A 22,872-nucleotide genomic window follows, 5' to 3' on the forward strand; every position below is an offset into this window, starting at 1 on the left:
TTATAATAATTATATATTGTGCGGTCCACCTCCTGATTTTGATTCGCAGCCAAGATAAACCGGACAGCTCGGGACTGGTATTCTCAGGCTGGGAAGGCCCATCATTATTGGCTCTCCCCAGCCTAAAAATAGCAGCCTGCAGTCTCACCACAATTGGTGCATTCATTAGATATGACAATTCCGGCACTTTATCATCTAGAATGCTTTGGCGCAATGGCAATCGAAGTAATATAGGGGGTTAATGACAACTGTGATTTGTCAAAAATCACAGCTGTCATCAAGTCCTGGGTTAGTAATGGATAGGTACCACTCATTACTAACCCTATAAGGGTGGCTTTACATGCTAGCGATGGCGAGCGTGATAGCACCCGCCCCTATCGTGATGCCGATATGTGAAGATCGCTGCCGTAGCGAACATTATCGCTACAGCAGCGTCACACGTACTTACCTGCTCGGCGACGTCACTGTAACCGGCGAACCACCTCCTTTCTAAGGGGGCTGTTCGCTCGGCGTCACAGTGACGTCGCTAAGTGGCCGCTCAATCAAAGCGGAGGAGCGGAGATGAGTGGGACGAACATCCCGCCCACCTTCTTCCTTTCTCATAGCTGGCGTGTGGCAGATAAGGAGAGGTTCCTCGTTCCTGCGGTGTCACACGTAGCGATGTGTGCTGCCGCAGGGACGAGGATCAACTTTGCCCAAGCGACAGCAGCGATAATTGGGAGAGGACCCCCATGTCAACGAGGAGCGATTTTGGATGTTTTTGCAACGATCCAAAATCGCTCCTAGGAGTCACACACAACGAGATCGCTACAGTGGCCGGATGTGCGTCACAAAATCCATGACCCCAACGAGATCGCTGTAGCGATCTCGTAGCGTGTAAAGCCCGCTTAAGTCAAAATAAATAAACACAAACACAGAGAAATCTCATTTATTTAAAAAAACAAACCAGAAAAACCACCCTCTTTCTCCAATTTATTAGCCCATAAAACACCCTGGCAGGTTCGACGTAATCCACACCACAATGTCCCACAACGAGCTCTGTTATATCCTGAGGTTGCTGTATGCAGTCACATTTGAAAACGTGAACTCTCACTGTGGTGTCAGGGACACACTGACAGAGCCACAGCTGTGAACGGTGATGTCAGTGAGTTCACCTGACATCAAAGCTTGGGTACTCACGGTACTCCAGCTGTGACCTTGGGTGAACGCACCTCAGGTGAACTCATTTAAATCAGTGACCCCACCTCAAGTGAACTCATTGAAGGCATTGCTACATTAGTGATGAGCACACAATGAGCATTTGGCTGTAGATATTTTTGCACCCAGTCTGAATCTCGAAGCAGAAAAGCACACAAAACCGCATAAAAAACACATGCAGTGATTTTTTTGATAAATCACAGCTGTCATTAACCCCTTATATTACGTCGATTACCACTGCACCAGGGCAATCGGGATGACCCAGGTAAACCGCTCGAATTGTCACATTTAATATATGTGCCAATTCTGGGGCAGCTGTGGGCTGCTATTTTTAGGCTAGGGAGGGCCCAATAACCATGGACCTTCCCAGCATAAGAATACCAATGCTCAGCTTTCCACTTTATCTTGGCTGGGTATCAAAATTGGGGGAGACCTCACAATGTTTCTTTAAATTGTTTATTTAAATAATAATAAAAAATGCATGGGGTCCCTCGTATTTTGATACACAGTCAATATAATGCACACAGCTGGGGGCAGCAGCCTGTATCTGTCTGCTTTTTCTGCACTGACTATTAAAATACGGGGGACCCTATGCCATTTTTTTCAATTATATATTTATTTTGACACTCCACTTTGAGGATACAGACAGCCACTGTCAAGGCAATCAATCACAGATGCCGACACAGAGGGTGGGCGGGGGAAGCAGGACTGCAGCCAATCACAGACACTGTTACAGAGGGTGGGCAGGAGAAGCAGTGCATATTCATGAACTTTAGTGATCAAACCAGGAAGCAGTGTTACAGCTGTGGGGAAATTTGGTAAGTATAATTCTCCTGCTTTAATCCCAATAATACTCTGACATTATTCCCAGAAACCAACTGTGAGTCGGACATGCATCCAGGTATCTTCCCCATGCTGTTCCCACTCAGTTTTACCACTTTTCATCCATTGCAGCATTTTTACAGCACTCCCAGACCTACTTCCAAAGTCCAGTTATTAATTCTTAATCTTAACCTTATCGGAAAAAATCTGTGACATGCACTGCATTTATTTATACCTACAATGTACTAGGATTAGAGATGAGAAGATCCGTGTATGTCCGGTTTGCCTGGTTCTGCCAGAATTTAGTTGAAAGCTGGTTTCGGCACCAAACTTAACCTGAACTTGGATGGGGAGACTATCTACCAGGAGGATAGTGAGGCTATCTACCAGGAGGATGGGGAGGCTATATACCAGGTGGATGGGGAGGCTATATACCAGGAGAATGGGGAGGCTATATACCAGGAGGATGGTGAGACTATATACCAGGATAGAGGGCTATATATTAGGATGGGGACATTCTTGGGACATATACCAGGATGGTGCTATATACCAGGATGGGGACATGATAGAGCCATATAAACCAGGATGGGGACATGATGGAGCATATATACCAGGATGGGGCCATGATGGGGCTATATATACCAGGATGGTGCCATATATACCATGATGGGGCCATTTATACGAAAATGGGGCCATATATACCAGGTTATATCCATGATCGATGACATAATATGTGGTCTGGTCATAGTGTTGCGGTATTTCTCCCTTGTATGTGGTAATATTCTGTTACAACATGGTCTAATTATGGTGTGGTGGTATTACTCTCTTGTATGTGCTTGTATTTGATCAATATGTGTTGGTAAAATGTTATCTGGTCATAGTGTTGAGGTATTTCTCCATTGTATGTGCATGTACTCGGTCACTATGTGGTGATAACAAGTTGTCTGGTCATGGTGTGCCGGTATTTCTCCCTTGAATGTGGTATTATTAATCTTGGTATAGTGAATTATTGGATTATGTTGTGTATGGAGGTCACTTTTTCTCTCTGATATCAATATCTGGAAGATTCTTTATGTTCACTTATTGTTTCCTGTTTACTACTGCTAAATTGGCTTGGTCTACGTCTTCATCTCTACAATGTGGCTCTCGACCAACTTTTAAAGTCGAATGTGGTTCTTAAAGTGAAAAAAGTTTGGGACCCCTGCCTTAGAGAGTCTGAAGTGAGTCTATCTGACTTATTATAGTGAATAGTGCCAGTGAGACTTCCATCTGAATCCTTGTTTTTGGGAACTTAAGGTCCTGTCACACACAGAGATAAATCTGCGGCAGATGTGGTTGCAATGAAATTGTGGACAATCAGTGCCAGGTTTGTGGCTGTGTACAAATGGAACAATATGTCCATGATTTCACTACAACCACAGATCTGCCAAAGATTTATCTCTGTGTGTGATGGCCCCTTTAGACAAAATCACCAATAAAAGTGCTTAGAGTAACACAGTATAAATGTGAGCATAGCCTAAAGGGGGCTTTACACGCTGCGACATCGCTAATGCGGAGTCGTTGGGGTCACGGAATTTGTGACGCACATCCGGCCGCATTAGCGATGTTGCTGCGTGTGACACCGATGAGCGATTTTGCATCGTTGCAAAAACGTGCAAAATCGCTCATCTGTGACATGGGGGTCCATTCTCGATTATTGTTACTGCAGCAGTAACGATGTAGTTCGTCGCTCCTGCGGCAGCACACATCGCTATGTGTGACGCCGCAGGAACGAGGAACCTCTCCTTACCTACCTCCCGCCCGCTATGAAGAAGGAAGGAGGTGGGCGGGATGTTCCGGCCACTCATCTCCGCCCCTCCGCTTCTATTGGGCGGCCGCTCAGTGACGTCGCTGTGACGCCGCACGGACCGCCCCCTTAGAAAGGAGGCGGTTTGCCGGTCACAGCAACGTCGCCGGGCAGGTAAGTATGTGTGACGGGTCTGCGTGATGTTGTGCGGCACGGGCAGCGATTTGCCCGTGTTGCACAACAGATGGGGGCAGGTACCCACGCTAGCGATATCGGGACCGATATCGCAGCGTGTAAAGTAGCCTTTATTCCACTTTTTGGAAAGGGGAATGGACAAACAGAAATTCAGGAATCTTTTTTTTTCTTTAAGTGCTGTATAGCATTTGCTATAAGCAATGAGACATCTATTTTTTTTTTATAAAAATAATTTGTTTTTGCACCATAGTATTCTGAGAGCTGTAACTTTATTTTGTTACTGACAAGGTCATGTGAAGGCTTGTTTTTTGCAGTACGTTAATGTTTTTAATGGTACCATTTTTCTTTATATATTATATGACTTTTTGATTGCTTTTTATTCCACTTTTTCTGTTGTAGCCTGATGAAAAAATAGCATTTTTATTTATATTTCTTATGGTATTCAGTGTATAGGTTAAATAATGTATCAATTCTATATCATTATTCTGAATGCAGCATTACCAAAAATGTTTGTGGGTTTTTTTGTTTGTTTTTGCATTTATATAAAAGCTGCATTTTAAATGGAAAACCTTTATCCATGATTTGTTTATTTACATTTTAGTTATTTTTTTTTACTTAACCCACTATGGGACTTGAACGATCAATGGTCTAATGCATTGCAAAAGAATAGTATTTCAGTGCATCAGACCTTTCATATTTACACTGACAAATGACCTGTTAGTTATGTCAGTAGCTACCAGACCTCAGAGTATCCATTAGCACCCAATTATCATGTTAAGGGCCAAAGATGGTGTTATAGAGGTAGTCTCTTCACACTGTTAACCATTTAGATGCCATTGTTGTTATTGATTGAGGCAATTAAGGAGTTAATTGACTAAAGCTGGTGTCACACATAACGACGACGACAACGACGTCGCTGCTACGTCACCATTTTCTGTGACGTTGCAGCGACGTCCCGTCGCTGTCGCTGTGTGTGACATCCAGCAACGACCTGGCCCCTGCTGTGAGGTCGCCGGTCGTTGCTGAATGTCCAGCTTCATTTTTTGGTCGTCACTCTCCCGCTGTGACACACACATCACTGTGTGTGACAGCGAGAGAGCGACGAAATGAAGCGATCAGGAGCCGGCACTGGCAGCTGCGGTAAGCTGTAACCAGCGTAAACATCGGGTAACCAAGGGAAGCCCTTTCCCTGGTTACCCGATGTTTACGCTGGTTACCAGCCTCCGCTCTTGCTGCCAGTGCCGGCTCCTGCACTGTGACATGTGGCTGCAGTATGCATCGGGTAATTAACCCGATGTATACTGTAGCAAGGAGAGCAAGGAGCCAGCGCTAAGCAGTGCGCGCGGCTCCTTGCTCTCTGCACTGTGACATGTAGCTGCAGCACACATCGGGTTAATTAACCCGATGTGTACTGTACCTAGGAGAGCAAGGAGCCAGCGCTAAGCGCGGCTCCCTGCTCTCTGCACATGTAGCACAGCGACGTTATGATCGCTGCCTCTGCTGTGTTTGACAGCTAAGCAGCGATCATAACAGCGACTTACAAGGTCGCTGTTACGTCACCGAAAATGGTGACGTAACAGCGACGTCGTTGTCGCTGTCGCTTAGTGTGACACCAGCTTTAGACCACCAATTTTGGCCGTAGCAGCAGGGTGTCACCTATACTATACAGCTGACACACACTGCATCATCACTCATTGGAAGAAGGGAAAGGGCTATTTCCTTATTTCTCTGCATTGTAAGAAGTTAGCACATAGGAAAAAGCCATTAAAAGGTATATCTGCGGTCATTACGTGGTCCAATGGTTTGTCATACATCACAAACTCTTTTATGGGGCAGTGTGGTCTTTTTTGATGTAATTTATGCAGTGCCCTTTCATAGCACCCATCTATTTGTCAAGAAATAAAATTGCCTATAAAGAACATCCTAGGACCCGGCCTGTACGTGCATCAAATGTGAAGCTTTATTTTCTCTGAGGTGGCACTGAAAGAAAAATTAATCCTGCCTGGTTCCAACACATATTGCAGATGATTGTAAGATGTTCTATCGTAGGGACTGCCCATGATCAGCTGATGATTGGGGGTAAGCCTGCTAACAATATTGTCAAGCGGTGTTCAGAGCAGCCAAATATTTAGAAAACTGGTAACTAAGTGCGTTTTATATATTTTTCTTGTTTACCAGCTCTATGTATATTATTTATTAGTAGTAATGAGTGAGCACTAAAAATGCTTGAGTGCTCAGTTCTTGTTAAGAGCAGTTAGATGCTCGGATGGGTGCAACTCCACTTGAGCGTTATCCTGGGAAATCTTCTGGAAAAATGCTCCAGTCCCCCATTGACTTCCATTATACTCTGTACACGAGTCATGCACATCTGAGAATCCAACTGCTCATTACCAGTACTGAGCACCCGAGCATGGTAGTGCTCACTCATCACTAGTTACGAGTACCGAGTACCCGAGCATGGTAGTACTCACTCATCACTAGTTCTGAGCATGGTAGTGCCCTCTCATCACTAGTTACGAGTACAGAGCACCCGAGCATGGTAGTGCCCGCTTATCACTACTTACGAGGACTAAGCACCCGAGCATGGTAGTGCTCACTCATCACTAGTTATGAGTACAGACCACCTGAGCATTGTAGTGCTCACTCATCACTAGTTATGAGTACTGAGCACCCTAGCATGGTAGTGCTCACTTATCACTAGTTACAAGTACAGAGCACCCGAACATGGTAGTGCCCGCTCATCACTAGTTATGAGTACTGAGCACCCAAGCATAGTAGTGATCGCTCATCACTATTTATTAGTTCTATGTATCATGTTTTTCCTCTTCTTTTTTGGCTCCTAAATTAGTATTTTATGGTAATATATTTCCATCTAGCAAAATAAACATATTAACAGTTATAAGCCATGCCTATCTTCAATTAAACCTCCATAAATAAACTGTCTGGAAAACCTCAGATGTCTGTGTTTTTCTAAGAGAACTACCGTCGTAATGAAAGTCGGATATTGCCTAAGTAAATGAACCACATTCCTAATCACTGAGCATTTCTTGACCCTTATTACAAAGAAATATAGAACTTTTCAATGAAGACCTGTATGTCTAGGGTTGAAAATTAAAGAGGACCTATCTTTTATGAGAAATACATAAAATGTGAAAGACGAAAATTTATCAGACTTTCTCATGTATTTATCATTAGCAAATTAGATTATTTTGTTATGTATTACATGTATGAAGGCTATACTTCCATTTCACCTTAGTGAGTTCAATATTTGGGAAGATTCTTTTCTCAAGGTCATTCTATTAATACAGTATGTGGTAAATGGAGCTGAGATCTGGGTTGGATTTAACACGTTTGGTCATATTGTCGAATCGCTGATCCATAGAATCAAATGGAAGGATTGATTCACCTTTTTTTTTTTTGTAAATTCACCATAATGGAATTACAAATGTAGTGAAAAATTTCATTACAATAGAAAGTGAATCAGTGAAGCACAGTGTTTGGACTTAGTCTAGCTTGTATTTTTTCTCCATAGGGAGTAAAGAAACTTTTGCAACTATTATTTGTCTCAGCTTATCTCTCTTGAGAACAAAGGATTGGCCATATTAAATTTAAAGCATAACTATCATGTTAATTTATATTTCATAAGTGAATAGCACACATGAAAATAAGCAACTTTGTAAAACATGTTATCTGACACATTTGCTTCCTTCTCTGCCAGAATTGATCAGTCATTATCCAAATTCTCAATTCTGAGCTAAAATCTGTATTCAGTGAAGACTTTCCTTTCACTGAGATAGGAGATTACAGTTGTTACTAAGGAGATTATATGTAGATAGTAGAGGGAGGAGGGGCAGAGCTCTTTCTCTAGCTCCTGACTATGCCTCTAGCTCCACCCTATGCCTCTAGCTCTGCCTCTAGCTCCACCATCTGCCTCTAGCATCTCTCTCTCTGCCTCTGATGCCTCCATCTGCCTATAGCTCTCCCTCTGCCTCTAGCTCCTCCCTCTGCCTTTAGCTCCTCCCTCTGCCTATAGCTCCACCCTCCTCCCATCGTCATTGAATCTCACCAGTAACAGCCGCCATCTATCTCAGTAATGGGAAAGTCTTCACTGAATACAGATTTTACCTTAGAATTGAGAATTTTGATAATAACTGATCAATTCTGGTAGAGAAAGAAGCAGATCTGTCTGATACAATGTATTACAAAGTTGCTTATTTTCATGTGTTCTGTTGATTTATGAAATGAAAATTAAAATGACGGTTACGGTTTAAACTTTCCAACCCTTGTTTCCTCCCATATCTGCCATCAGAAGAAGATCAGGAAACCTTGATAGATAATCAGCTGGTCCTTTCCGGGCTTAGCTTGCATTCATCTAATTTTTACTTGTAGAGGTTGAACACTTTCTGGAAAGGTATCCCCAAATTGTATAAAATATGTAAAGTAAACTCACTGGTACTAGAGATGAGTGAACCAACTGTAAAGTTCAGCGTTCAGGCTGAACACCGGGTATTTGGGTCTCGGACCTGCACACAGGCTTTTACCTGTACGTCTGGCTCCTGTTCGGGTTTGTCATCTGAATTAGCTAAATAAATTTCTTACCCCCATCACAACCATGTGAAGTATTGACATGCTTGTGATTGGTTGGCGCACCACTGAAGAAAAAAAAAACTTGGCAGGCTCTCACCCTATTTTTGATAACCAGTGTCAGTAAAACAGCAGTTACAAAGCTGCAATCCCCAGCTGTCTGCTTTTCCATGGCTGGTTATCAAAAATAGAGTCAAGATAAAGCTGACTGTTGAAGGCTGGTATTATCAATCTTGGAAGAGCCTTAGTTATTGGACCCTTCCAACCTGAAAATAGCAGCCCAAAGCTGGCCAGAATTGACACATCCATTAAATGCACCATTTCTAGTGCCTTACCCAGCTCATTCAGATTGCTTTGGTGCGGTGACAATCAGGGTAATATATGGGGCTGATGACTGCTGTGATTGATTTGTCAAAAATCACAGCTGTCATCAAGATTATTAATGGGAAGGTGTCTATGAGACACACCCATTACTAACCGTGTAAGGAAAAATAAACACACACAAAAATCCTTTATTTGAAATAAAACACACACACACACACACACACACACCTTCTTTAACCCCTTTATTAGCCCTCAAAACATCCCTGGAGGTCCAACATAATCCAAACAATTTCCCACAATGATCCAAGCTCTGCTACATCCAGAGGCTGCAATGATAGAAAATGTGACCGATCACTACAGCTTCCGTGACACACTGAGGGCAGGTGGAAGCCCTGGTTGTGAGAAGCGGTAATGTCAGTGAGTTCACCAGAGGTTACAGGTAGAATTTCCCATGGTACCAAATGTGACTGCCACTGAATCTGCTGCCGGATTGCCAGATTGCGGCATGTGACAGCACAGCAGTCCTCCAATCTGGCAGTCAGATCACCGGAGTTCACACTCGGACCTTCCACACTGTGCTCAGTGAACTCAGTTGAACTCACTGCTGGATTACTGGACTGCTGTAGTGCCGTGTCTGACAGTCTGACAATCCGACAGCGGGTTCACCGGAGTTCACACTCAGGGACTCTCCCACTGCCCTCAGTGAACTCAGTTGAACCTGCTGCTGGATTGTCGGACTTTTGGATACTGTGTCAGACTGGCTAGACAGGTGACACTCACTGTTGATGTGATGTCACTGGTGCAGCCAAAAAAATAGCATTTTACACAATTTGGGGGTCACTTTACTAAAAGTGGTCAACCACTTTAAATCTGGTAAGTGTCCCTTTCTCACCATTAATTGCCATTTTCCAGAAACAAGTAGGTCTTGGCACTCACTAAATCAAGTGAGTTGCTTACCTGTTGCATGCACTCAAATAGTGTATGAGACGCTCTTATGACAGACATTGTAAATAACTCTTTACATATACTCTTTAGAAAATATATGCCACTGACATATTAACTAAATGTCACAACTTTTATTATTCTATAAATTTACTGAAGGTATGAAATAACCATTTAACTTGCAAATGATGCATGAAAGTGGTTTACGCGTCTTTGCTTTCAAATATAGACAACCACTTGACACTTGTGAAACAATGGCATTTAAAATAGTAGGGTACATTTATCAATATGGCCTTTCAGAAATTTGCTAAAGAACAAGTCAAAAATAAAGATTTTGTTTTAGCAAAATATTAAAGGGAACCTGTCAGTCGATTCATTTTGGTCAAGTCACAGTAGCATGAATCAGAGTCTGGCTGCACTCTCCAGCATTTCACAGAAAACATATTTTGAAGAGCAGGCACAGGACTATAGATAGAGATCTGACTAGTCCGGGTGGTCTCCAGCAGGCTTTTCCATGCCCAACTCTAGTTGACTGACAGGTCTCTCCAAAGTGAGTACATAGAGAGACACCTATCAATCAACTGGAGTGGTGTGGAGAGAAGCTGGTCGGGGGGCAAGATTGGACCAGTCTTGTCTCTGCCTTGTAGTCCTGTAGTCCAGTCTTGAACTCTACGGCCACATGCACATGTTGAGTATTTGGTGAGTTTTTTACCTCTGTTTTTGTAAGTCAAAACCAGGAGTGGAACAATCAGAGAAAATGTGTAAGGCTGGGGTCACATGGGAATTTGTATGAATCCTCGCATGACACTCGGCGCACGCTCCCAGCAGAGCAGAAGCCGAGTGTCATACGAGTGTTATGCAACTGTGGTCCGATCGTGTGATCAGACCACAGTTGCGGAGGGGAGGGCCAGCACTGCGGAGGGGAGGGCCGTCGCTATGGAGGAGAGGGAGAGATTTATCTCCCTATCTCCTCTGTTGCCGGCTGATGCGAGAATCACACTGCACTCGCGTTACACCGGTGTAATGCGAGTGCTGTGCGATGTTTCTCTCGCCCCATAGACTTCTATGGGTGTGAGTGAAACAAGATCACATTCCACCCACAGCATGCTGCGACTGTTTTCTTGGTCCGATTAGGGCCGAGAAAGCATAGAGTAACATTGGTCCAAGTGGAATGCAATTTTTTATTACATTCCACTCGCTCCGTATTACTCGCCGTGTGTGCTGACCCTTATAGAAACATGTGCACCACTTCTGGATTTATTACCCACTCCTGGTTTTGTCTTACAAATACTGAAGTAAAAGCTCACACCAAATACTCAACGTGTGACTGGCCTTAATGTTATAGGTTTATACTTAATTTACTATTTAGCGCTAAACCTATAGCACGCTGAATTTTTCTGAAAAAGCCCATTCCATTGGAAGGCAGTAATTAGGTTAGAGTTTGTGAACCCTTACATATTTTAAAATGAATTCTGTGCACAATGTGTGCTATAATACCCTATTATGGTTGCACATGTAATTTGTATATCAGGAGCCAAAAGCAATGCAGCATGTAATATACCTGTTACTGTTAAAAGGCGTTGCAAAAGAAATGTACATGTCTACAGTGTTTCATCTAGTGCAACAGGAGATCATAGGGATACTGAAGTTCAACCTCTTCATGATTGGGTGATTTTCCATTTTCAGTTTTTCTTTCCCTTCTTCCAAGAGTCATCCTTTTTCATTTTTCTGTCCAAAAAAACATGAGGGCTTGTTTTTTGTGGAATGAGTTGTACTTTTGAATGACTCCATTCATTCTACCATCTAGTGTACTGGAAAATGGGAAAAAAAATCCAAGTGCGTTGAAATTGCAAAAAAAGTGCAATTCCACAATTATCTTTTTTTTTTTTTTTAGTTACTGTGCCCAATATATGTTGAATTTGACCTGACAATATGATTCTACAGGTCAGTATGAGTATGCATTTACCAAACATGTATAGTTTTTTTTTTAATTGGTAAAAAAAAAATCTGAAATTTGTTAACAAACAATAATATTTTTGCTTATGTCTCTATTTTTTGAGAGCCATAACGTTTTCATTTCTTGGGATTTTTTGCACCCTCAGCTTACATTTTCACTGATACTATTTTGGAGAAGATATGATGTTTTGATTGCCTCTTATTGCATTTTATTGCAATGTAGTGGCTGTCAAAAAACATAATTCTAGAGTTTTGATTTTTCTTTCTCTTTACCTTGTTTTTTGGATTATTTATTGTATATTTTGTTAGAGTGAACATTTACTAATGCAGTGATCCCAAATATGTGGTTTTTTAATTGTTTTATTTTGAATGTTGCAAAAGGGTTTGATTTGAACTTTTGTGTTTTTCACTTTTAACTGCATTTAATAGTCCCCTTAAGGGACTTGTAGCTGCGATCATCTGTTTTCTTTGTTATACATATCAGTGCATCAGTATTGCTATGTATAGCAGAAATAGGCCATCATGTGCTGGGAAAGGTGAGGGCTCGCTGTTCAAGCCCACATCAAAGTCAAAGACATGACATACAGTGCCTACAAGTAGTATTCAACCCCCTGCAGATTTAGCAGGTTTGATAAGATGCAAATAAGTTAGAGCCTGCAAACTTCAAACAAGAGCAGGATTTATTAACAGATGCATAAATCTTACAAACCAACAAGTTATGTTGCTCAGTTAAATTTTAATACATTTTCAACATAAAAGTGTGGGTCAATTATTATTCAACCCCTAGGTTTAATATTTTGTGGAATAACCCTTGTTTGCAATTACAGCTAACTATCGTCTTTATAAGACCTGATCAGGCCGGCACAGGTCTCTGGAGTTATCTTGGCCCACTCCTCCATGCAGATCTTCTCCAAGTTATCTAGGTTCTTTGGGTGTCTCATGTGGACTTTAATCTTGAGCTCCTTCCACAAGTTTTCATTTGGGTTAAGGTCAGGAGACTGACTAGGCCACTGCAACACCTTGATTTTTTCCCTCTTGAACCAGGCCTTGGTTTTCTTGGCTGTGTGCTTTGGGTCGTTGTCTTGTTGGAAGATGAAATGACGACCCATCTTAAGATCCTTGATGGAGGAGCGGAGGTTCTTGGCCAAAATCTCCAGGTAGGCCGTGCTATCCATCTTCCCATGGATGCGGAATAGATGGCCAGGCCCCTTGGCTGAGAAACAGCCCCACAGCATGATGCTGCCACTACCATGATTGACTGTAGGGATGGTATTCTTGGGGTCGTATGCAGTGCCATCCAGTCTCCAAACGTCTTGTGTGTGGTTGGCACCAAAGATCTCGATTTTGGTCTCATCAGACCAGAGAACCTTGAACCAGTCTGTCTCAGAGTCCTCCAAGTGATCATGAGCAAACTGTATATGAGCCTTGACATGACGCTTTGAAAGTAAAGGTACCTTACGGGCTCGTCTGGAACGGAGACCATTGCGGTGGAGTGGTATTGACTGAAACCAATGTCCCCACTGCCATGAGATCTTCCCGGAGCTCCTTCCTTGTTGTCCTTGGCTTAGCCTTGACTCTTCAGACAAGCCTGGCCTCGGCATGGGTGGAAAGTTTCAAAGGCTGTCCAGGCCGTGGAAGGCTAACAGTAGTTCCATAAGCCTTCCACTTCCGGATGATGCTCCCAACAGTGGAGACAGGTAGGCCCAACTCCTTGGAAAGGGTTTTGTACCCCTTGCCAGCCTTGTGACCCTCCACGATCTTGTCTCTGATGGCCTTGGAATGCTCCTTTGTCTTTCCCATATTGACCAAGTATGAGTGCTGTTCACAAGTTTTGGGAGAGTCTTAATTAGTCAGAAAAGGCTGGAAAAAGAGATAATTAATCCAAACATGTGAAGCTCATTGTTCTTTGTGCCTGAAATACTTCTTAATACTTTAGGGGAACCAAACAGAATTCTTGTGGTTTGAGGGGTTGAATAATAAATGACCCTCTGAATAAACTTTTCACAATTTAAAAAAAAAATAAAAAAAGAAATAACATTCTTTTTTGCTGCAGTGCATTTCACACTTCCAGGCTGATCTACAGTCCAAATGTCACAATGCCAAGTTAATTCCGAATGTGTAAACCTGCTAAATCTGCAGGGGGTTGAATACTACTTGTAGGCACTGTATGTACGTGTACATCATATGTCGCAAAGGGGTCAAAAGGATTTTCAGAACCAGTCATACATTAAAAGGAACCTCTGATGAGAAAACACAATAGAGTACTCAATTTATTTAGATAAAAGAAGAAAATTATTTTAGTGTATGAAATATACATATAAACACAGGAGTCAATGAAATTAAGTAAGAAGAAATCTAAGATAACCCCCATAAGGCCTGGAAGTACATAAAAATACCCGTAATCAGCAGTGGAGTGTAAAATCAGTATTTACCACACATGGAAAATAGTATGTGTATAGGTTATCAAAAGCAGCCCCTACTCCTGCAGTAGGTGGAATGAGGTTAAGCAAATCCTTGGTATTCCAAAGAATAGTAGGTTAATGATAGCTCAACACTAACAGGATATCAGACACAATAGTATATCTATGATCCACAGAAAACCACAGGAATGTGTAGTAATGCACAAGTGCCTTACAGATTAGTCCCCTTGACAAAGCGTAGGCGAAACGTGCATTGAGGTGGCCTCTTAGACATGGCATCAGCATGATACATACTTTCTTACACAGTGACTCACTGAATATGGGTAAGTCCCTATATATATATGAATGGTGAATTGATTCTTATTTCTTAGCTTTTACATCATTGCACCTGCTGGTTATTATTTGTTACACATTCCTGTTATAATCCATCCATGTGAATCATAATGTAGGGCACATGTCTATTACTAGAAATGCTTGTGGTTTTCTGTGGATCATAGATATACTAGTGTGTCAGATATCCTGCTAGTATTGAGCTATCATTAACCTACATATGAAATACTGAGGGTTTGCACACCCTGATTTCACTTGCTAGAAGTGTAGGGGCTGCTTTTGATCACACATACACATGTACTATTTTCCATGTGCAGTAAATCCAGATTGATACCCCCCACTGTTGATTATGGGTATTTTGATATATTTCTAGACCTTATGGTGGTTATGTTGGATTTCCTCTTACATAATTATTTTCGCTCATGTGCTTATATGGTTATTTTCATACAATAATTATTTTCACACTAAGTCTAGCCCTCACTCATTGAAAATATCCCTGCCTTACTGCGGAGGTCGGCACCTTAAATACCTCCGCCAATAGCGCCCCCACTCACCGTCGGATGACCCTCCTGACTAGTCCTACAAGCTATGGTGTATCTAAAAAGGGGGTAAAGGAAAGCTGCTCGTTCAGGCCAGCCGGAACCATGGTGCCCACTGTGTAAATCCAAAGTTACTGATTTGCAATTGAGTAAACCAATGAAGCAAGCATACTTGATGTATGAGGAATGATATTCCGTGTTTCCTATACTAACGAAGCCCGCCTGAATTTGGTGAGACCTTTCCCCCTTTTTTTTTCAGCAAGACCCCCTGATGATGAGGGTGGTTCCTTGAGCTACAAGAAATAGGTTTGGGTCTCATTTTCCATGACCACTTCAATTTCCACTTGTTTATAAGTGGGCTCCTTCTAGGTTTGGAGTGGAGTTGGTCTCTTGTGACCATTATATGCATGGATATAATTTATGTGTCACATGCATTGGTGTCGATCCTTGAGTGGCTAGAGTCAGACACTATGTGTTACTGCATAGATCATACACATTGGTAATGGCTTGTGTGAGGGTGTGATCGTACACTATATGTGTGCATTTTTCTCTTTTAAAAAAAAATCACGATTACCAGTGACCCTGTTCACTTTTATTAAGGTCTTAAATTTAAATGTTAAGTTTTATATTAGTGTCTCCTAGGAGATTTTTGTACTTCAAACTTTGCTGCTAAGTATTATTCTCCATCCTTCTGTTGGTTTGCTGAGAGATAAAAATTGTTGCTATTGTAATTCACATGTGTCAATAAAGCCTATTGTAAACTGCCTTGGAACATCATTCGCAAAAATGAGTGAAATACTGAATTGACAGGAAAAAGAACATTGTAAAGATCTTACAGTCAGAATCAGGTTTGGACTGGCCCACAGGAGAACCGGAGAATCCTCCGGAGGGCCCATTTACAGTAGTATGTCACTTAGCTCCAAAATATGAGTAGTAGCTTTCACAATACACTTGTTTCACTATGTACATGTGGCGCCCTGGACTAGCCAGGTCGTCACAGGTAACACACACACACCCCCACCCCCACTAGACAGTATCATTAGCCAAACACAAAACTCTTGTTGCCTCCCTTCAGGGTCTGATGTCCACACCAGGTGGGGCGGAGCCAAGCGGTTGGCCCCACCTACCGAGGAGTTCACAGGCCTGGAGGCGGGAAAAGTGTCAGTTAGAAGTTAGAAGTGAGAAGTGAGAGATCGAGTGTGGAGTTTGAAGTGTGAGGAGTAAGCACTTGGGTGTCTGGGTTCGTGGCCCAGGCACTGACAACAAGGTTGGCAGACGGTGGTGGCTGTCTGCAGGAGTGGTGAATCGACACAGAACCGTAGGACCGGGGTCGGGCATTGGCCCGCCGGTACCGACCGGGGAGTGAAGTGAAGCCAGCATACACAGGCAGGACCATCGGACCCTGACCAGGCTTGGAGCCACCATCAATAGTCAAATCTGAGTGTGACAGGAACCCCAGGGGTTTCCTAACAGCCAAAGACCCATTAGAAGGCAACCGCCCACACCATGAGGGTAAACAGCTACCGCCTAAGGCTAGAGACTCAATGGCTAGCGCCTGCGGGCAAATGGGCTCCTCCGGCACCCATACACCGGGGAGCGGACTACCGTTGGGGACCCATCATAGTCAAGACAGTACACTAAGGTGCAGGGAAAGACAGCCGCCATCACCTGTCCGGGGAGAGACACAGCAGCCGGCTGCGGGACCCGTCCATCCAGCCGTTTGGTTTACCGAGGACTTTGTGCATCTCTTGCTGAGTGAGTACACCAGTGCCATCCGGCACCGCGCCGCGCTGTCCCTGCGACCCTGCACCTCACCTACCCTGCCTCCTCGACACACCACCGGGCCCCAGGACCACCGACCCCTACCCACAGAGGGGGAAAACAACATCCCAGCTGCTCCCTACCATCGTTCTCGGGATCCCCGTCACCAGCAGCGGTGGTGCCCATCTTCACCACGACCCGTGGGTGGCGTCACGGACTAAATCCCCCAAACCAACCACTCCTTTTCACTCACGGGCGAGGAGCACCGCTCAAGCCACCGAGCAGCAGCCGCAGCAGCGCCGGACCCGAGCGTTAGCGAACGCATCCGGCAGCGTCATACAGACACAGGAGGCATCTCATCATTCATTTTACAAATTATACAGTATATTATTATATAGAAACATAGGTAAATTTGTGAATGTAATATTTGAATACAGTTGATCAGTAGGTCCCGGAGTCCATGTTAAGGTCCAGTCACACTAAGCAACTTACAAGCGATCCCAACAACGATAGGGATCGCTGGTAAGTTGGTAGGAGGTTGCTGGTGAGATGTCACACTGCAACGCTCCAGCGATCCCACCAGCAACCTGACCTGGCAGGGATCGCTGGAGCGTGGCTACACGAGTTGCTGGTGAGCTCACCAGCAACCAGTGACCAGCCCCCAGCGCCACGTGGAAGATGCTGCGCTTGGTAACTAAAGGCTACTTTACACACTGCGATATCGGTCCCGATATCGCTAGTGTGGGTACCCGCCCCCATCTGTTGCGCGACACGGGCATATCGCTGCCCGTGCCGCACAACATCGCCCAGAGCCGTCACACATACTTACCTGTCCGGCGATGTCGCTGTGACGGGCGAACCGCCTCCTTTCTAAGGGGGCGGTCCGTGCGGCGTCACAGCGACGTCACTGAAACGTCACTGAACCGCCGCCCAATAGCAGCGGAGGGGCGGAGATGAGCGGGACGTAACATCCCGCCCACCTCCTTCCTTCCTCATAGCGGCCGGGAGGCAGGTAGGGAGAGCTTCCTCGCTCCTGCGGCGTCACACGCAGCGATGTGTGCTGCCGCAGGAACGAGGAACAACCTCGTTACTGCTGCAGTAACGATAATTGAGAATGGACCCCCGTGTCGCCGATTAGCGATTTTGCACGGTTTTGCAACGATGCAAAATCGCTTATCGGTGTCACACGCAACGGCATCGCTAATGCGGCCGGATGTGCGTCACAAAATCCGTGACCCCAACGACTCCGCATTAGCGATGTCGCAGCGTGTAAAGCCCGCTTAAGGTAAATATCGGGTAACCAACCCGATATTTACCTTGGTTACCAGCTCACGCAGCTACACGTGCAGAGAGCAGGGAGCAGCGCACACTGAGCGCTGGCTCCCTGCTCTCCTAGTACAGCACACATCGGGTTAATTACCCGATGTGTGCTGCAGCTAAATGTGCACAGAGCAGGGAGCAGCGCACACTGCTTAGCGCTGGCTCCTTGCTCTCCTAGTTACAGCACACATCGGGTTAATTACCCGCTGTGTGCTGCAGCTACATGTGCACAGAGCAGGGAGCAGCGCACACTGAGCGCTGGCTCCCTGCTCTCCTAGTACAGCACACATCGGGTTAATTACCCGATGTGTGCTGCAGCTACATGTGCACAGAGCAGGGAGCAGCGCACAATGCTTAGCGCTGGCTCCTTGCTTTCCTAGCTACAGCACACATCGGGTTAATTAACCCGATGTGTCCTGCAGCTAAATGTGCACAAAGCAGGAGCCGGCACTGACAGTGAGAGCGGGGGGAGGCTGGTAACAAAGGTAAATATCGGGTAACCAAGGAAAGGGCTTCTTGGTTACCCGATGTTTACATTGGTTACCAGCCTCTGCAGAAGCCGGCTCCTGCTGCCTGCACATTTAGTTGTTGCTGTCTCGCTGTCACACACAGCGATGTGTGCTTCACAGCGGGACAGCAACAACTAAAAAATGGCCCAGGACATTCAGCAACAACCAACGACCTCACAGCAGGGGCCAGGTTGTTGCTGGATGTCACACACAGCAACATCGCTAGCAACGTCACAAAAGTTGTTCGTTAGCAGCGATGTTGCTTAGTGTGACGGGGCCTTTACTGGTGGACCCTACCGCCCAGTCTGATAATGGTCACTAATGAGAGAATCTGTGATCATGTTAGTTTAAACTGGCTGTGCCTAAGTGTTCTGGCTGGTTTTTAGTTGTGGTGTGGATTTCTTGTATCACTTTTCCACAATTTAAGGAAACAATGCTGTGATTTTGCCATAATATTGGAAAACCACTACAATACAGACCCAGCTTCTTCTGAGTATATGACTATATAAACTGATAAGCTGTCTGCTGTTACCTGCTTAGTATACAAATATATACCCCACCTGGACACCTATTTGCAGTTTTTTATTTCACATATTATTTACTGGTTATCATAAAGTATTCAAATGGATACTACATGCATATGTAAGATATTACATGTATATAGAGCTATTACATGTCCAATAATTCATTAATTTCAAGAACTCAACAGCCATCATGATTAATAAAAAAATAACATTAAATAATATTAATAATTAAATAACATCAATTAATTAAAATAATCATAAAATAACAGCCATAAATAAAAATAGAGTAAATTATTCAATCCAGGATAACACGTGTGACATATACCATAGATTGTTCTATTTAGATTCTGTTTTGTTGTATTTCTTGTCACTGTAATTAATAAATACTCTTACCTTGAGAAGACACAGATGTAATGGAGATGATGAAGTAGAGGGCTATGGGAATGCTGTAGATCTTCATATCAATGGTAATGAACACCTGGGCATAATACTTGTATTTCAATGACAAAATTCTCTCTGACAAATAATAATCGTAACAATAAATCAATAATCATAATAAAATATTGACCATTAACAAAGTAATATAATAAAGCTAATTATTAAACTCAGACTAAAAGAAGTAACTTGATATATACCATGTCTGAAATATATATATATATATATATATATATATATATATATATATATATATTAGGTAAATACTAATAAATGCATATTTTCTCACTCACCTTGATTGGGAGATGTACAGGAAATTTGGCTGAGGAGAATATTTCTAGGCTTATATAGTCCTGGAAATATTGCATCTTTGTCAGACTAGTAAAAAAAAAATGGAAAGTGGGTGTAGACTACTCACTTAATGAAAGTTAACTTTCCACAAGTGCTGGAAAATGTAGCAAAGTAACCAGCATTGAGCAATATGGTGAATCACCTTTAACGAGTCACCATCTGAGATACTTCACTGGTTTATTGATGTAAAAATATTGATTTTTATAGCTATCAAATGTTGATAAGGTAAGACAAGCATTTTATTCCTTTTAGCAATTCAGTAATTTGAATCTTTGGTTACATTTGAAGATTTCAAGAGTGAGTAAACTCAACATGTGGTTTTTAAAAATAAAATATCCAGCTCAAAGTAGCTTGGTGTGAAAAATCTCTCCTATCCAAGTTATTTACTCAATGAACCAAATTTTGTAAAATGAATGACAGTAAGGGGTACTTTGCATGCTGCGACATCGCTAGCTGATTGTATCGATGCCGAGCGTGATAGTCCCCGCCCCCGTCGCACATGCGATATCTTGTGATAGCTGCCGTAGCGAACATTACCTGCTCTGCGACGTCGCTCTGGCCAGCGAAATGCCTCCTTCCTAAGGGGGCGGGTCGTTCGGCATCACAGCGACGTCACACGGCAGGCGGCCAATAGAAGCGGAGGGGCGGAGATGAGCAGGACGTAAACATCCCGCCCACCTTCTTCCTTCCTCATTGCAGGCGGGACGCAGGTAAGGAGATGTTCCTCATTCCTGTGGCTTCATACACAGCGATGTGTGCTGCCGCAGGAACGCTGCAGCGAATTTATGGAAATGACCGACACTACACAGATCACCGATTTTCGACGCTTTTGCGATCGTTTATCGGTGCTTCTAGGCTTTACACATTGCGACGTCGTTGCCTGCGCCGGATGTGCGTCACTTTCGATTTGACCCCTATGATATCGCAGTAGCGATGTCGCAATGCGCAAAGTACCCCTAAATGATCATATTTTCTTTCAAACTATCACGTGAAACATTAGTGTTAATAAATCTACAACTGCTCTTGGGCTTATCTCATTACACTTCATGTAGATAAGAATACAATATTATAAAATAATCCTCTAATTGAAGCCAAAGATGAAGAAAGTGAATAGTTGGTGTTCCTATAGATTCAAAGATTCACAATTTTAGGAATGTCAATAGAAATAAATAACATGTAGATAAATTTGGTCAATAATAGAGATGAGCAAACTCAAGGGTCAGTCTAGAGTTTGGGTGTTTTTCATACGAGCACCACTCGAGTGGTATGCTCTGTACTCAGCACAGTGTGAGCCACTTACATTGTTTGAACGTCTCACACTGGGGTAACAACAGCATGATTGGATGTAGTGTGTACCCGCCCCCAAAAAATGGAAAACACAGCCAACCTCCCCCCAGAAGTAATCAGTTTATGGCTCGCTGCATGGGGCAGAGTCCCGAACTGCCCAATCAGTGAATTCCATTGGGGTTCAGGCCAAGTTCTGGTCCCAAACCAAACTTAATTTAAAGTTCGTCTGACCCTGCTGAACCAATTCCCTACGGGTTCATTCATCTCCAGCCAAAAAGTATCACCCCTTAAAAAGGAGATACCAATAGGTGTCTAAGAATAAAACAAACTGTAGAGTACTGCTGGTGTTAGCCAAGCTAAATATAAATTTAATATAGGAAATATTGGGTACACGTCCTTAGCTTGAACTACAGCAAAAACTAGTTTTTTTGGTACCGGTTAATAGTGTGCACTGCAAAGTCTTTGTAGAATTAACAGATTATAGGGATATCATAGACTCATTTAATGGTAGACGTAGACGGGACCTCAAGTATCATCGGGTCCAACCCCCTAAATGTGAAGGTTTTCCTAAATTATCCCAGCTATATGTTTATCCAGCTTCCGCTTCAAGATTTCCATTGATGGAGAGCTCACTACCTCCCGTAGTAGCCTGTTCCACTCTCTCACTGCCCCCATTGTCAGAAAGTTTTTCCTAATGTCTAATCTGAATCGCCTTCCTTTTAGTTTCATTCCATTGCTTCTTGTACTTCCTTGTGCTGATGAGAATAGGGTAGATCCTTCCACTCTGTAACTACCTTTCAGATATTTGTACACCGCTATTAAGTCTCCTCTCAGCCTTCTCTTTTCCAAACTAAACATTTCTAGTTCTTTTAGCTGTTCTTCATATGACATGGTTTGCAGACCTTCTACCATCTTGGTTGCTCTTCTCTAGATTTGGTCCAATATATCGATGTCTTTTTTTGAATTGGGGCACCCAGAACTGTACACAGTATTCCAAGTGGGGTCTGATGAGGGCAGTGTATAGGGAAATAATTATCTCTCTTGATCTAGATTCAATGCTTGTCTTGATACATCCTAGCATTTTGTTGGCCTTTTTAGCTGCAGCTCTGCACTGTTGGCATATGTTGAATATGGGATCTACTGTTATGCCCAAGTCATTTTCCCTGGTGCTATAACCTAGCTCTATTCCTCCCATACTATATATGCTTTTTACATTTCTTTTACCCAGATGTAGGACTTTGCATTTGTCTCTGTTAAACACCATTCTGTTTTCCTCGGCCCATTGTTTGAGTGTGTCTAGATCCTTTTGAATACGCTCTCTTTCCTCTCTAGTGTTGGCTACCCCTACTATCTTAGTATCATATGCAAACTTTATGACTTCCCCAATAATTCCGTTGTCCAGATCATTTATAAAGATATTAAACAGCACTGGCCCCAGGACAAAGTCTTGCAGCACCCTGCTCTTTGTGCACAATCATTAAGCCAGTTGTGAATCCACCTAACTGATTTTTTGTCGATTCCGTACTTTATCTATATCCTGTGCTTACCTCTCACTCCTGATGGATGGCAATATTGGATCTGTATGAATCA

General features: G+C 43.3%; 1 protein-coding gene across 7 annotated transcripts in view; it reads right to left on the reverse strand.

Moving 5' to 3' along the window:
* Positions 1-19,968, reverse strand: part of PRG4 (proteoglycan 4) — a 189,375-nt gene extending 169,407 nt beyond the window's left edge. For 2 of the 7 annotated variants that reach the window (XM_075322006.1, XM_075322007.1), the window contains exons 1-2: positions 19,938-19,967; positions 19,603-19,725 (exon numbers count right to left, since the gene is read on the reverse strand). In XM_075322006.1, coding sequence (XP_075178121.1) covers positions 19,603-19,669 — 67 coding nt within the window. In that variant the 5' untranslated portion in view covers positions 19,670-19,725; positions 19,938-19,967. Of the gene's footprint in view, positions 1-19,602; positions 19,726-19,937 lie in introns of all 7 variants that reach the window. The other 5 variants (XM_075322005.1, XM_075322009.1, XM_075322010.1 and 2 more) reach the window with 5 other exon arrangements.
* Positions 19,969-22,872: the final 2,904 nt, after the last annotated feature.

The sequence above is a fragment of the Anomaloglossus baeobatrachus genome, chromosome 8 (genome assembly GCF_048569485.1).
Source record: "Anomaloglossus baeobatrachus isolate aAnoBae1 chromosome 8, aAnoBae1.hap1, whole genome shotgun sequence".
In the NCBI taxonomy this organism is placed as follows: Eukaryota; Metazoa; Chordata; class Amphibia; order Anura; family Aromobatidae; genus Anomaloglossus; species Anomaloglossus baeobatrachus.